Genomic DNA, 15,399 nt, shown 5'->3' on the forward strand with positions numbered 1-15,399 from the left:
GAAGTACTACTTGTGTACTGGAAGGGCATGCCCTCTGCAAGACTTTTCCTAATATATGGATAGATGGCCAGCTATCAGTGGCTATGATTGAAAGGCCTGTGGAGGACTGCAAGCTAAGGATTGCTGATATTGCTCAGAACTTCAATAAGTTTAAACACTTTTTCGAAGAGTGTCTTGTATATAACGAGGCCTTTCTTGGACAGATATATTTGAGATAGTGACATAAATCAAAATTTTTCAAATAAAAAATGCTTTAAAATAATCCCATTTAGCCGAATGGATGGTACAGTGGGTTAATCTGCTGACTTTTCATCTTGAGATTTGGGTTCAAACCCAGCCCAAACTAATGCAATGAATGTGTCCTCTCAGATAGCTGAAAGGAGCCCAGGGGAGATGTGATTAAACCTTGTTTCTCATGGGTACAAGTCCACACTACAGAATTGTCTATAATTCTGCAATAATTGTCACCAGTGTTATCACGCTCACTCAGAAAATCCACAAGGAAGACTGGTGTGTCCAATGGAAATCGAAAGAAACAAAAGACTTGCATTTATATAGCGCTTTTCATGACTACCGGACATTCTGAAGCGCTTTACAGCCAATGAGCTACTTTTGAAGTGCAATCACTGTTATAATGTAGGAAACATGGCAGCCAGTTTGTGCACAGCAAGCTCCCACAAACAGCAATGGGATAATGACCAGGTAATCTGTATTTATGATGTTGATTGAGGGATAAATATTGACCAGGACACCAGGGAGAACTGAAAACAAGAAATGCTGGAAATACTCAGCAGGTCTGGCAGCATCTGTGGAGAGAGAAGCAGAGTTAACATTTCAGGTCAGTGACCCTTCTTCGGAACTCAGACTGGACCAGCAGAGAAAAGATAGAGTCAAGATAGGAAGAAATAAGTTCAGTGGGGCAGGAGCAGGCTGACACAATGGGTCTGCCGGGACAGTCCCGTTTGTGGATTTTGGGAAGGAGGTAGAAGCGGGCTGTCCGGGGTTGCGGGACTATGAGGTTGGAAGCTGTAGAGGGAAGATCTCCAGAGGAGATGAGGTCAGTGACAGTCCTGTGGACAGTAGCTTGATGTTCGGTGGTGGGGTCATGGTCCAGAGGGAGGTAGGAAGAAGTGTCTGTGAGTTGGCGCTGAACCTCTGCAAGGTAGAGGTCAGTACTCCATACAACAACAGCACCACCCTTGTCTGCAGGTTTGATGACCATGTTGGAGTTAGACCTGAGAGAACGGAGTGCCTCAACGGAGAACTCCCCTGCTTTTCTTCAATATAGTGCCATGGGATCTTTTACATCCACCTGAGAGGGCAGATGGGACCTCAGTTTAACATCTCATCTGAAAGACGGCACCTCTGATAGTGCTGTGCTCTCTCAGAAATTGTGATTAAAGCATATTGTTAGGGCAGAAAATTAGGAGCTTAGACTGCATTTAATGCACCCTATACATAGGAACATAGAACAGGAAGATGCCATTCAGCCCCTCAAGCCTGTTTCACCATTCCGTGAGATCATGGCTGTTCTGTGACCTAACTCCATATACCTGCTTTTGCCCCATATCCCTTAATAGCTTCGGCTAACAAAAATCCATCAATCTCAGATTTAAATTTAACAATTGATCTAGCATCAACTGCCATTTGCGGAAGAGAGTTCTAAACTTCTACCACCCTTTGTGTGTAGAAGTGTTCCCTAATTTCACTCTTGAAAGGTCTGGCTCTAATTTTTAGGCCCCAGTCCTTGATTCCCCAACCAGTGAAGATAGTTTCTCCCAATCTACCCTGTCTGTTCCTCTTAATTTCTTGAAAACTTCAATCAAGACACCCCTTAACCTTCTAAATTCCAGGGAATACAACCCCAGTTTGTGTAATGTCTTCTCGTAATTTAATCCTTGAGGTCCAGGTATCATTCTGGTAAATCTGTGCTGCACTCCCTCCAAGGCCAATATATCCTCCCTAAGGTGTGGTGCCGAGAACTGCTCACAGTACTCCACTAGTCAGACCTGATGGTGATGCCATTAATAAGAATAAAGTATTTTTCTTTTCATGAATATGTAGGACCAGCACCACTAAAAATATAATTTAAAAAACACTTTAGCACAGCTGTGGAATGTTCAGTTCCAAGCTGGGAGCAAGAGACTGAGGAGGTTACCAAAAGCCCATTTAAGGGGCAGCACAGTCATTGTAAAGTGTCTCTGCTCTCACACTCACCACTGGTACATGACAAATTTAATCCAAATATGCTCCTGTAGCCCTGTCTTATTGAAATGCTACACAGTTTGTGTTGCTGGCCATCACAGGTGCTTAGAAAACTGTGAAATAGCAATGTTAGGCCCATGGGAGTTACCCATCCACTTTACTGTCATGTTTGATTTGCTAACATAAAACCTTCCACAGGTACAAGACAGGATAATCTGAATTCCCTTTGAAGCCAATGTCATCTCACTGCTCTCCTCTTCTATACAGTAAACCAACAGGCTGCTTTGCAACTTAATCATCAAGCCTTTGGGGCTCCTGCTAGCAAGCTTAGCTCGGCATATCAATGGAATACATCATGGAAAGTACTTTACTTAGAGAAATTACAAAGCGAAGATTATGCCACAGATTCTGCCAGGGAGTTATTTTTTCGGTGAAAGGCTTATGACACTTTAGGCATTTGAAAGAGTTTTTGAAATTTTCATACAGGTTATATTCATCTTATGTCCCTTATTGCATAATAAATATACCCCAATCCATAAAATACGCATGAATTGTATAATTTGCCTTTCCAGAATCATACAATATGAGCTAAGCTAGTCAAAGGTGAATCCACAAAAGATTGAGAGAATGTACAATGCATTGCAAAGAAGCCCATAGGCAAAGAATCAAGTGAAGTATTTAGAAGGGAGATATGTACTCATTTTGGGAGTTATGGTATTAAGGGACAGGGAGAAAGGGCAATGCATTAAGAATAAAAGATAGAACTGTCATGGGTAACAAAAATGGCAAAGTAAATTCAGTTGTTGTTCTTGTTCCCATGTTCTTTAATAAACATAAACTGGGGCAGGTCAATGGACAGAGCATGGGTTAAAGTAGTACACCAAAGACAGACTGCATAAGTAAAGTTTGTCAAACAAAAACTTCACACTTTTTCCAAACATGAAGTAGCACTTCAAAATATTCTGCTGATACATCAACAGAGATTGTTCAGAAATGACAATGTTTCCATGGTCTAATTTTCTAAGCAGAAGAAACACTGGGGGTGGAATTTCCTGTATATATTGTGTCCAGTGTAGATGGGGTGTAAAACAAAAACACAGCAAGAAAGATCAAGGAAACACAGGCACAAAATACATGACGCCTGAATTTCCTGGCTCTATGCTGCTCTTCTATCAATCCCTACACCAGTAGGAATCACTGCTCATTATAATAGGTCCACCGCCAGGCTAATGAGCCATACACACAAATTTTGTGCAATTATGTTACTGCAAATCAAGTGTAAAATTAAGCCCAGAATTGTAGATGCAGCAGGAAACAGTCGTTCTTTTGGTGTTTAATTGCAATTTTTGAGACATTTTTAAAAATGTATCCTCACTGAGACCTGCTCTGTATTTTAATGCTTCTTTGAACGACTTTTATGGCATCAGTATAAGTCACAATAAAAATTGAAAAGCTTCCATGGTCGTATGCTCTTAAGCATGCTGTGACTAATGTGCATGGATGGCTTGAAACATTAATTTACATACCTAAAGGAGGAAGATAAGGTGCGAGTTTGACACTTTCTTCCGGCCCCAATTGTTTAAGTGGATTTCTGTTTTTTTTTAATGCCCATCTTTACATTCTGGCAGGTGTTGATGAGATTGGCAAGAAATTTGGATGTAAGTAAGCATGGACAAAAATGGGCGTAATTTTGGGTGTAACTTCCCGATTATGCCCCATTGGAAAATCTCCCACCCCCCCCCCCCCCCCCCCCCGCCCCCCCACAACCAATCCAACAATTCTGTTTTTTTTTTACTGGGTGTGAATCTTGTACCCTTTCAGTTAAGGGACGAGGGAATGGAATTTTATTTTCACGTTTTGCTTGCAGTGTCAGCATCCAAACTTCTAGATCAGACTTAACACGGGTTAGATGCAGAGCTAAGCTGTCCCTGCACTGCCCCAATGGTGTCCCAAAGAGTACACTGTACTGAACCACTCTAATAGTTTCATTTTCCACACCACTATCCATCCTTGTCATTTTTATGAGTGTGCCGATCCTTGACGCCAATTAGTTGCAGGCAGTTTTGTGTTATGGGCTTGCACCTACTAGGAACTGAGTGGAAATTGTCCATATGCATTCCAGCTGCCATTGAGAGAAAATCTGACTGCACTCGTCAGTCTTGCATTCAAGCCCAAAGCCTAGAGGTGGAAAGTCACTGTTCTAACCTGTCGTGTCACTCAATGCTTCCGTTTCAAACTCGCCTTTGATTCACTTTCAGTCATAATCAATATTAAAGCCTTGTTTTACATCAACTACAATACATAACGTTCAAGCCATTTCTTTACCTAATTGGTAAGTTATTGGAAATTATTACAAATGAAAGTAAGCAAACAAAGGTTAATTTGACAGGGAGTCCTCTCAGATGCCATTAAGAATGATAAGAAATGAGCTTGTGTTTAAAAAGAGAATGGAGTGAGGTCTGTAACTACGTCTTACCATTGAAAAACGTCTTTGCCCTCAAGTAACTGACAGTCAAGCGTAGAACTGACAGTTTGTCCAGTTTTGAAGTTACCTCCTCAGGAAATGGTAGGAGCCCAGCCAGCTGCTCCAGCTCTGCATTCACCCTCTCCCTGTGTCTTCTGGATGGATTTGACTTCACTTCCTCTGGAGGCTCTACATTGGCACTAAAATCGAGAGTCAGAACAAGCCAAAACTCAACATTACCCTTTGCATATTACATCTTAAACAAGTGCAAGGAGCCCTTGAATAATTCATCAAAAATTAGTTTCAAATATTAAGGTATGGATCTTCCACATTATTCCCCCGAGTCGATTCTTTATTTTTATTGTCTTTCCCTCTGATTTGCTCCCCAACCGCAGCACTCTGTACCCCTCCAAGTGAATGGGCAGGTAGTCTATTCCCAAGCTTATGCAATTGTCACTTTCACTCATACTGGACTGTTTTGTTCACTGACCTTCCTTCCCTCCCTCCCTCCCTATGGAAGTCCCCAATCACTGCTCAGTACCTCCTGGAACCAGGCCTAAAACACACTTGCCCTATGATATGGAATTGTAGGTGCTCAATTTCAGTTAGATATCACACACTTCTTGTTGAAACCAAAAGTGTCAGCCATACCGCTCTCACCTCTGAATCAGAAAGCTGTGGGTTCAAGTCCCACTCCAGAGACTTGAGCACCAAGTCTCGGCTGACACTCCAGTGCAGTACTTAAGGTGTGCTGCACTGTTGGGAGCGCTATCCTTCGGATGAGATGTTAAATTGAGGCCCCGTCTGCCCTCTCAGCTGAGTGTAAAAGATTCCATGGCACTATTTGAAGAAGAGCAGGGGAGTTGTCCTGGCCAATATTTATCTATCAACATCACTGGAAACAGATTATAGAGTCATAGAGAGAGATACAGCACTGAAACAGGTCCTTCGGCCCACCAAGTCTGTGCCGACAACAACCACCCATTTATACTAATCCTACATTAATCCCATATTCCCTACCACATCCCCACCATTCTCCTACCACCTACCTACAAATAGGGGCAATTTACAATGGCCAATTTACCTATCAACCTACAAGTCTTTGGCTGTGGGAGGAAACCGGAGCACCCGGCGAAAACCCACGCAATCACAGGGAAAACTTGCAAACTCCTCACAGGCAGTACCCAGAATTGAACCCGGGTTGCTGGAGCTGTGAGGCTGCGGTGCTAACCACTGCGCCGCCCCTTATCTTATTTCATTGCTTTTTGTGGGAGCTTGCTGTGCACAAATTGGCTGCTGTGTTTCTAACATTACAACAGTAACTACATTTCAAAAACAAAAAGCATTTCGTTAGCTGTAAAGCACTTTGGAAAGTCCGGAGGTTGTGAAAGACACTATTATAAATGCAGTGAGAGCTGTGGAATTGTACTCATCCCCAGTCCCCAGCCCTGTTGGTCTGTTAACTCCTCATTCTGAATCCCATAAAATATGAAAGGGAGGCAGGTCAATTCTTAACTCAGAGTATATAAATTATTCAAATCTGTGAACTGTAATCTTCCTTTATATATAGTACCTGCAAACAGTGACTCATCACATCTCCCTGAAGCATTTCAAAAGGACGTCACAGTGAATTACTTTGAGTAGTCACTGTTATGTAGGCAAACAATTGTTTATAGCTGAATCAAATGTTCAATGCAGTTCATCAGTTCCACCAGAGTATTTCCAAAAGTGAAGGACAAGTCAGAATTTATGCAGAATCCAATGTCTAATATACAACTGATGTCGAGATAATTTTACAACACTTTTATTACAAATGGCCAGTCTCTGTGCATTCTATGCAATTAAAGGGAGCAGGACAATGGGCCACTAACTAAAACTGGAGCCAGAGGAATGACTGTAATTACACAGCAATTGGACAAGCCTCAAATTTATTCAAGTGTATTAACACCTAATTTGTACTAATGCTTTGTCTTTCAACACACCATTAACATATTGTTTGCCTTTGCTCCGTGACCTTTTGGTCAGCTATGCGGACTGGTCCAATCTCGACCTCCTTTGTTACCTCTTGCCCCACCCCCACCTCACTTGCTTATAACCTGTGACTTTTCTAATATTTGTCAGTTCTGAAGAAGGGTCACTGACCCGAAACGTTAACTCTGCTTCTCTTTCCACAGATGCTGCCAGACCTGCTGAGTGGTTCCAGCATTTCTTGTTTTTATCTCAAATTTTACTGTGTGAAACTAACATTTGTCAAATACAGGGAAATGTAAAACAAAGCTTTAAACATAAAACTCAAGATATTGACGTCTCAAGGTATATACACACCGACACACATAAATATAGACAAATGCGTACATATTTAAAAAATTATGAAGTGATGACAGTTCTTTAACCCTCTTAAATATATTATTTAAATACAATTCTAAATGCATCTGCTCATCGGAGATTGACTTCATAGAATTAAACTCATAAAATATATTTATTTATTTTTTAAAAAGAAACTTACGTTTTTTTAATAGGTTTCTTTCTTTTCCGTCCAGCGTACATTTTTTTTCTTTTAATTATCTTTCACCGATGATGATACGTTAAATCCTTCGCAAGTTTTTGTTTGAAATGTTACATTTCTCATCTAATGTCAAAGTGTAGAAATCGAAGAATTAAGAAGGATGAGAGATGATTCGAACGGTGGATATTTCTGGGGACAGCTCGAGTGGTGCTGCAGGTTAAGTGAATAGTTTATCCCACCCGGATTTTATCTATGCTGCCCAATGTAACGGAGTTCAATGCGTGTCAGTTTCCAGGTTCCACTGGACAGTGAAATTGACGTGACTCCCTACCAGGCGGCGCTATTACACCATGCGGTGTGTTTCTCATTTAAAGGCACATCATCTGAAACTTTGTCAGGCAGATTTTCTAGAAAGCGATGTGAATGGCATTGTCTGCGATAAAAGTAATATTACTCGTCACTCATTTTTTTGCTCAGTTGTACCTGAAATGAGGGGATCCCTTCCTCTTTCTTCAATAGGTGCAAGGTGGACCATTGTACAAAATGATCATCACTGTGTGTTCATTCGGAGGAATTACTGCCTTGTACTCCCACCCTTTCCCCTTCCCAGCTCCACCCTCTCAGCTCACCCCACCCCCCCACGCACCATCTTCCCCCTGCACCCCCTTCCCCTGCACTCCCCCCATCCCCTTACAGCCCCCTTCCCAGCTCCCCCTCGCACCCCCCTTCCCTCCACCCCTCCTCCCACCGGCATCATCCTACACCCGTGAAGGGCCCCTAACAACCCCACTGCCTTGTGGGCATCTCGGGAGAGACCAAGGCTAAGGGAGTAAACCCTAACAGATAATCCGGAGCGGAACCCCGTAGGCGGTCATGTGTCACCTTTGGCATGTTTCTGGCAGTTCCTGCAGCCATACCGGTGCCAAACGTCGTGTCCTGCACTCCTTTGGACCCCACCAGAAAGGCCGAGAGGGGGGTTTTGACGATTGGGCAACTCTCAACCTCCATACATTCGCCCAGGCATGCGCCATGGAGCGGTCACTCCATAGTCGTCTCACAGCGACCGAAACAACACGGAAGGCAGCAGTTACGGGTTATAAGTCCAGCCAAAGGCAGGAAAAAAACAGAAGCGCAAGGAGAGAACCAACTGTGTAACAGCCCCGACAACCAATTTTATCTGCAGCACCTGTGGAAGAGTCTGTCACTTGAGAATTGGCCTTTATAGCCACACCAGGCATACAAACTACTGACCACATCCAGGCGCTTACCCATTGTCTCTCGAGACAAGGAGGCCAAAGAAGAAGACGATTGGCCCCCAGAGTTAGCATCAAGTATTCTCACACAGATCAGAGAGAAATAAACCTTCCCCCCTCCCCGTCCCAACAATAGAAGCTCATTGTGGGAGGGGAACTTGTGTAAAAAAGAAATCATACTATTCTGCAAAAATATTTTTGAGTATTGCTGAAAATAGACATTTTGTCAAAGCTTTTTGTCTTGCACTCATCAGGACAATACACAAGAATGCCAATGTAAGGGAAACAACAAATTCATCTTGTATGAGAAGAGAGTGCTGATTGGTTGGCAAGTGGGCTCTGATTGGTAGAGGCGTTGACATGGAGAGCACACCAGTTTATGGTGACTGACAGTTCACTGCCAAGCTTTGTTTGAAATTTAAACCAGGCAGCTTGACTCTGATTGGTCAAGGTTTTGCCCTGAGGAATGAACCAGCTGTCATTTATTTTGTTCAGCTGAAACAGACGTAATGTGTGCAAAATGTTTTTGCTACGCACAATGCATTGTTGCAATTTTGGGCCTCGTCAGAGATAATCTCTTGGCTGCAGTCATACTAGTCACTCCCATAAGTGGTTTGAATATCTTGGGTTTAGGGATGTGTCAATGCTAGCAGTTATCTAATGATATTGTTACACTCCTAAGTTACACTAAGACCACCCGTACCACCCCCCCCTCCCCCCCAATGATCTGAACTAAATATTCATGTCTTGCTCACATGCCATATCCTTATATTTTGAAAGGTGGAAGTACCGAGCAGTACAAGCCCTTGCACAGATCATGAAGAGGCTTTTTTTCCCAAATTAACTGAACAACTATTATAATCATACTTAATGAATTCAATCAGTACAATGTGTCTTTGTGTAATAATACAAAATAATAAATACACATTTCACCACAATGTTTAATGAAGGAAGAGTGCTCACCAAAGTAATTTCTAACCACCTTCCTGTATTCTAACCTTCTAAGCCAGGCAAATGCTTATCTTCAGAGCTTTCTGTTTGAAACCTGACTGTCTGCCTTTCTTTCACTGTCATATTCCCAACCAGAGGAGGGGAGGGAAACCTGTGCCAGACACCCTATGCAAAGGACACTAGGCCAGGACCTCCCATCACAATGGCTATGAGCTGTTTAACAAATGCTGATACAGGCTAACAAATCATTTATTATTTTACAGCCTTTGGGGAAACAACTTTGAAGCCTAGCTCAGTGACCTGTTTAAACCACCTTTTATCCCAATGTCCTTTCTTCAAAACTTATGTGAATACATTTTGCTTCATCAATCGTTTCTGTGGGGGTGGGGGGGGGGTAGTAAAAAATTCCCAAACTCGACATGAACAAAAGAATTTTTCCCCCATGTGGAGATACTGGGGATGTCCACTTGTGTCACACCCTTCTGATGACTTTGTTTTAATGTTGATGGACTATTTGTAGCACTGGGCAAACGATGTCATTTGACTCATAAGATTTCACAATTGGCAATGGTTTAACTTTGGCCAATGTGGCCTTAATGACCTTGCAAAAAAAATTAAAAGAAAGAGAGAGACTGAGTAGCACAGTGGTGTAGGTGGCAACCCTTTATCGATAGGACCAGGATTTAAACCCAGCTCGGACAACTGGCATGAGTATCCCCTCCGTCTATATACTCAGGCATAAGGATCCTATGTGAAATGAACTTGCTCAGTCTCAATTCAGCGCCAAGTGGGTGAGCCAATAAAAGTGTCCTTAATTTTGCGCTATTTGGCAATCAAACTCAGCAAGGCTAGAGGATTGCTGTTGTGCCAAATGGAAAAATGATGCATAAGTGGTTTTCGCCTGAGTTCTGAGATTAAGATACATCAGTGGACAATAGAAGGAGCTTTCAACTGCATCTAACTGTGCTATACATGACCTTGACTGGATGCCTAAAATGGAAAGTATTTCATTACCAGCACTGACACTCACACCCTGCATTTGATGAGCACAACGTTCACACATTAGGGTAGAAATTCTGAGTCTGCTTTCACCACCCTTTCAGGCAGTGCATCCCAGATTGTAGTAACTCATTCAGTAAAAAGAAATTCTCTTCGTCTCTGCCCTGGCTTTTTTTTGCCAATTACCTTAATGAGTTTCGGTAGACACCTCATCAAACACCAGGAGGGAAATAGAAAACAATTACCTTAAATCTGTGTCCTCTGGTACCAACCCTCTTGCCAGTGGAAGCAGTTTCCCCCATCTACCTCACAAAAACCCCTCATGATTTTGAACACATCTATTCAATCTGACAGTCTTACAATACAAACAGAAAGTGCTGGAAATACTCAACAGGTCAGGCAGCATCAGCGGTATTTTGCTTTTAGTGTTTAAGTCACTGCCACTGTTCTTCCAGGAATGTCTACCTTGAAGAAGTTCTGCTCTTTGGGATTCCTGTTTGTCTCTTTTACCTTCATTGCTTTCCATTTCCCTCCTGGTGTTTGATAAGGTGGCTACCGAAACTCATTTTCACAGCCACATCTCCTTCCTCAGCGACTGTCTCCGACTTATTCCACGTGGATTCCAACTGAATTCATGTTTTGAATCCACCCAGGATTACAGGTATGTCCAAGAAGTACAATGTTCCTCGGACTGCTGCTCTCGCCACACCCCGAGATCCACACTCAGTGCCGTGTGCCGCCATATGTACACACTTGACCTCTCTCTCCAGCAGCACCGCCTCACCTTATGGCAAAGCTGTTCTGCTCTGCCGTTTCTTCCAGATGCATCTGCAGTATTTTGCTCTTATTCTTATAGATGCTGCCTGACCTGCTGAGTATTTCCAGCACTTTGTTTTTATTTCAGATTTCCAGCATCTGCAGTAGTTTGTTTTTAGTTTTACAATATGGCCCTTTAAAAAAAAACTGGTTGAAAGAGCAGCAGAAAGCAGATTCGTGAAGAAGGTACAAAAGAAAAGTTGCCATTGTTGAAGTGAAAACAAAGGAATACTCAGCACGTTAAGCAGCTTTGCAAAGAGAAAGTGGAGTTAATGATTCGGGTGTGACCTTTCATCATCTCTGCTGTGTGCGCTAGGCCCTGTTGGATAAACCATGATCAAGATCTTATCTTTTAACTGCTGAAATACATAAATTATCACAATAAGTGTAGGACAATATTCACCAGGCATCACCCAATTTGCAGCATTTTCCTTGCTGTAGCTGACATGCAAAATTGTCTGAAACCATTGCCACAGGAAAAGGAGCACAGAACAATTGAGGGGATTTCAAAACAGGAAATGCTGGAAATACTCAGCAGGTCTGGCAGCATCTGTGGCAGAGAAACAGAGTTAATGGTTCAGGTCAGTGACCCTGCATCAGAACTGGCAAATTGAGGGGATCTCTGGCCAGACTAGAAGCCTCAGCAAGTAACTCCTCCCACTCAACGTAAGAGATATGTTAAAAGCAAAATACTGCGGATGCTGGAAATCTGAAACAAAAACAAGAAATGCTGGACTCACTCAGCAGGTCTGGCAGCATCTGTGGAAAGAGAAGCAGAGTTAACGTTTCGGGTCAGCGACCCTTCTTCGGAACTGACAAATATTAGAAAAGTCACAGATTATAAACAAGTGAGGTGGGGGTTGGGCAAGAGATAACAAAGGAGAAGGTGCAGATTGGACCAGGCCACATAGCTGACCAAAAGGTCACGGAGCAAAGGCAAACAATATGTTAATGGTGTGTTGAAAGACAAAGCATTAGTACAGATTAGGTGTGAATATACTGAATATTGAACAGCAGCAAGTGCAAACCTGAAGAAAAACAACCTGAAAAAAACAGTGGGTAAGCAAACTGAACAAACTAAGATGAAATGAAATAAATGCAAAAAAAGATTGTAAAAAATGTAAAAAGGAATGTAAAAAAAAAGGAAGAAAAAATAACTAAAAATGACTAAAAATGAAAGTAAAGTGGGGGGCTGTCATGCTCTGAAATTATTGAACTCAATGTTCAGTCCGGCAGGCTGTAGTGTGCCTAATCGGTAGATGAGATGCTGTTCCTCGAGCTTGCGTTGATGTTCACTGGAACACTGCAGCAATCCCAGGACAGAGATGTGAGCATGAGAGCAGGGGGGAGTGTTGAAATGGCAAGCAACCGGAAGCTCAGGGTCCTGCTTGCGGACTGAGCGGAGATGTTCCGCAAAGCGGTCACCCAGTCTGCGCTTGGTCTCCCCAATGTAGAGGAGACCACACTGTGAGCAGCGAATACAGTATACTACATTGAAAGAAGTACAAGTAAATCGCTGCTTCACCTGAAAGGAGTGTTTGGGGCCTGGGATATTGAGGAGAGAGGAGGTAAATGGGCAGGTATTACACCTCCTGCGATTGCAGGGGAAGGTGCCCTGGGACGGGAAATCCACAAGCGGATTGTTGTATGGCGTACCGACCTCTACCTTGCAGAAGCTCAACGCCAACTCACAGACACCTCTTCCTACCTCCCTCTGGACCATGACCCCACCACCGAACATCAAGCCACCGTCCAAAGGACTGTCACTGACCTCATCTCCTCTGGAGATCTTCCCTCTACAGCTTCCAACCTCATAGTCCCGCAACCCCGGACAGCCCGCTTCTACCTCCTTCCCAAAATCCACAAACGGGACTGTCCCGGCAGACCCATTGTGTCAGCCTGCTCCTGCCCCACTGAACTTATTTCTTCCTATCTTGACTCTATCTTTTCTCCGCTGGTCCAGTCTCTTCCCACCTACAACCGTGACTCTTCTGACGCCCTACGTCATTTTGACAATTTCCAGTTTCCTGGTCCCAATCGCCTCCTCTTCACTATGGACGTCCAATCGCTCTACACCTCCATCCCCCACCAGGATGGTTTGAGGGCTCTCCGCTTCTTCCTGGAACAGAGGCCCAACCAGTCCCCATCCACCAACACCCTCCTCCGCCTGGCTGAACTTGTTCTCACATTGAACAACTTCTCCTTCAACTCCACGCACTTCCTTCAGGTAAAAGGTGTCGCTATGGGTACCCGCATGGGTCCTAGTTATGCCTGTCTTTTTGTGGGATATGTCGAGCATTCTTTGTTCCAGTCCTACTCAGGCCCCCTCCCCCAACTCTTTTTCCGGTACATTGATGACTGTATCGGTGCCGTTTCCTGCTCCCGCCCCGAACTAGAAAACTTTATCAACTGTGCTTCCAATTTCCACCCTTCTCTCACCTTTACATGGTCCATCTCTGACACTTCCCTTCCTCGACTTCTCTGTCTCCATCTCTGGGGATAGGTTGTCTACCAATATCCATTATAAGCCCACCGACTCCCACAGCTACCTCGACTACACTTCTTCACACCCTACCTCCTGTAAGGACTCCATTCCATTCTCCCAGTTTCTCTGTCTCCGACGCATCTGCTCTGATGATGCTACCTGCCATGACGGTGCTTCTGATATGACCTCCTTTTTCCTCAACCGAGGACTTCCCCCCACTGTGGTTGACAGGGCCCTCAACCGTGTCCGACCCATTCCCCGCACCTCTACCCTCACCCCTTCCCCTCCCTCCCAGAACCGTGACAGGGTTCCCCTTGTCCTCACTTTTCATCCCACCAGCCTCCATATCCAAAGGATCATCCTCCGCCATTTTCGCCACCTCCAGCGTGATGCCACTACCAGTCGCATCTTCCCCTCCCTTCCCCTGTCAGCATTCCGAAGGGATCGTTCCCTCCGCGACACCCTGGTCCACTCCTCCATTACCCCCACCACCTCGTCCCCGTCCCAGGGCACCTTCCCCTGCAATCGCAGGAGGTGTAATACCTGCCCATTTACCTCCCCTCTCCTCACTATTCCAGGCCCCAAACACTCCTTTCAGGTGAAGCAGCGATTTACTTGTACTTCTTTCAATGTAGTATACTGTATTCGCTGCTCACAGTGTGGTCTCCTCTCCATTGGGGAGACCAAGCGCAGACTGGGTGACCGCTTTGCGGAACATCTCCGCTCAGTCCGCAAGCAGGACCCTGAGCTTCCGGTTGCTTGCCATTTCAACACTCCCCCCTGCTCTCATGCTCACATCTCTGTCCTGGGATTGCTGCAGTGTTCCAGTGAACATCAACGCAAGCTCGAGGAACAGCATCTCATCTACCGATTAGGCACACTACAGCCTGCCGGACTGAACATTGAGTTCAATAATTTCAGAGCATGACAGCCCCCCACTTTACTTTCATTTTTAGTTATTTTTTCTTCCTTTTTTTTTTACATTCCTTTTTACATTTTTTACAATTTGTTTTGCATTTATTTCATTTCATCTTAGTTTGTTCAGTTTGCTTACCCACTGTTTTTTTTCAGGTTGTTTTTCTTCAGGTTTGCACTTGCTGCTGTTCAATATTCAGTATATTCACACCTAATCTGTACTAATGCTTTGTCTTTCAACACACCATTAACATATTGTTTGCCTTTGCTCCGTGACCTTTTGGTCAGCTATGTGGCCTGGTCCAATCTGCACCTTCTCCTTTGTTATCTCTTGCCCAACCCCCACCTCACTTGTTTATAATCTGTGACTTTTCTAATATTTGTCAGTTCCGAAGAAGGGTCACTGACCCGAAACGTTAACTCTGCTTCTCTTTCCACAGATGCTGCCAGACCTGCTGAGTGAATCCAGCATTTCTTGTTTTTGTGTAAGAGATATGTTGACAGTCAATGTGGTGGAGGCAGTCATAATGTTAAGGAAACATCAACACACACACTGTTGTAGACAGAGGTGCACGTCCAGCACTAAGTTGCAGTGGTAAACAAAATTGCGCTATTTTAGGGATTGCATAGTATGTTTAAAGAGATACTCCAGACTAAACTTACAGCCACTGGAATGTTGCTTAGTGTGAGATATGCCTAGTTTGTGATGATGGCAGATACCTCTTACTCCATTTACCTTCTGGTGTTGCTGCCAGCAGCAGTGTTGTGAAGTAAATGAGACAAGACTGCTGCTTCTGGAGGCCGA

General features: G+C 43.8%; 1 protein-coding gene across 1 annotated transcript in view; it reads right to left on the reverse strand.

The window, feature by feature from the left end:
- The window catches only part of LOC137358663 (aryl hydrocarbon receptor-like), a 43,605-nt gene extending 35,877 nt beyond the window's left edge, over nucleotides 1-7,728 (reverse strand). Inside the window, exons 1-2 of the mRNA XM_068024809.1 lie at nucleotides 7,176-7,728; nucleotides 4,682-4,869 (exon numbers count right to left, since the gene is read on the reverse strand). Of these exons, the coding sequence (XP_067880910.1) occupies nucleotides 4,682-4,869; nucleotides 7,176-7,216 (229 nt within the window). The 5' untranslated portion in view covers nucleotides 7,217-7,728. The remainder of the gene's footprint in view (nucleotides 1-4,681; nucleotides 4,870-7,175) is intronic.
- Between the last annotated feature and the right edge of the window lie 7,671 nt (nucleotides 7,729-15,399).

Source organism: Heterodontus francisci, chromosome X (assembly GCF_036365525.1).
Source record: "Heterodontus francisci isolate sHetFra1 chromosome X, sHetFra1.hap1, whole genome shotgun sequence".
In the NCBI taxonomy this organism is placed as follows: Eukaryota; Metazoa; Chordata; class Chondrichthyes; order Heterodontiformes; family Heterodontidae; genus Heterodontus; species Heterodontus francisci.